The sequence below is a fragment of the Sphaeroforma arctica genome (genome assembly GCF_001186125.1).
Source record: "Sphaeroforma arctica JP610 unplaced genomic scaffold supercont1.7283, whole genome shotgun sequence".
Classification (NCBI taxonomy): Eukaryota; class Ichthyosporea; order Ichthyophonida; genus Sphaeroforma; species Sphaeroforma arctica.
The window spans coordinates 1-1,465 of record NW_014033275.1 but is presented as its reverse complement, the minus strand read 5'-3'; the positions used below and the strand labels follow the sequence as shown (position 1 = coordinate 1,465).

The 1,465-nt window shown below is 36.9% G+C and overlaps 1 protein-coding gene across 1 annotated transcript; it reads left to right on the top strand.

The window, feature by feature from the left end:
• Positions 1–321: 321 nt before the first annotated feature.
• SARC_16059 (hypothetical protein) lies at positions 322–1,347 on the top strand (the record flags this gene model as incomplete). Its single annotated transcript, XM_014289825.1, has 2 exons — positions 322–436; positions 1,163–1,347. Coding segments are annotated over 2 exons (300 nt in total), but the record flags the coding sequence as incomplete, so codon positions are not given.
• Between the last annotated feature and the right edge of the window lie 118 nt (positions 1,348–1,465).

Here is a 1,465-nt window from a genome sequence, read left to right as displayed (position 1 = left end):
ATAATATATATATATATATATATATATATATATATATATATATATATATATATATATATATATATATATATATATATATATATATATATATATATATATATATATATATATATATATATATATATATATATATATGAATGCTAATACTTGGTTTTTCAATGTACTATCCCACATATATATCTTCTGCCCTGCAGGTTGTCGCAATCTGTCTTCGAGGCCACCCTCGCATTCGTGCACCCTTAGAATTTCTCACATTTAATTTTGATTTAATACCGTTTACATGAAGTATTGCTATTCACATTTCTACCTGTAACCGTTCAGATAGACGCCATCTGCCTTAGAGGCAACATACCCATTCTTTGTGGAGGCACATCGTACTATGCAGAGGCGGTGCTACAAACGTCTCTCATCGACGAGGAAGATGGGCCACCCGCCGGTATGTTCTGTGTATCAGCTCAGATGTCGTATGCTTGTCGGATATTTCGTATATATACCGTGTTTTTGTATGTGTAATTGTGTCATATGCGCTTGTCGGATGTGTTGTTTGTCTATTCGGTTAAGTTTTTACGTGTCTGATCTGTTAATACGTATATTGCTCATCGATGAGGAGGACTGGACACCAGTGGGAACGTCTTGTTTAAACATAGACATGTCGTATGCTTGTCGGGCAAGTCATGCATTCCAATTGGCGTACCATAAGTGGGTTATCAGCTGCTAAAAGATTCGCACAACTATAGCACAGAATTCACACTGTTAATGGGCACTGTTGACTTGTACTTCTTGTGCCACATAGCTATGTCGAGACCCACGGCCGAGCTATGGAATGCGATATTTATGATGCACACTAAGTGCGTCTACTGTTGGTGAACGTTGCAGACCACTGATCTCTCAATCATGCACATTACGTGGGTTTATTTCCGTAAACTGATATTCACTATAGGGTTCACTTTTGCGTGTCACTTTAGCTGTAAATATACTTCTAGGTGGTTGGTTTTGAATCCCATACTAGTCTTAGGAGATATATTGGTTATGCCAATCCGTTCGCATACGTGTGCTCTCTTTTACTGAATCAATTCCTGCCACATATAAATTTATGTGTGAAAGCGTATCGAAATTTGAATCTATAATTTCCAAACATAAATAAACCTTGACACCAACACAGTTGATCCTCATCACTTAGCCGGAAACGAGCAGGACTACGACTTCTCGACACTACTACGAATTGACCCCGAAGCAGCGGTCAATCTGCACCCAAATAACTCAAGGAAGGTGCGCCGAGCACTGGCTGTATACTACCAGACAGGCATCACGTATACACAGTGGATACAACGCCAACGAGACAGGTGATATTTATATATATATATATATATTCATAAATACAAGTATTCATATATGTACATATATGTATATATATATATATATATATATATATATATATGTGTGTGTATGTAGTAGTAAGTAGTGT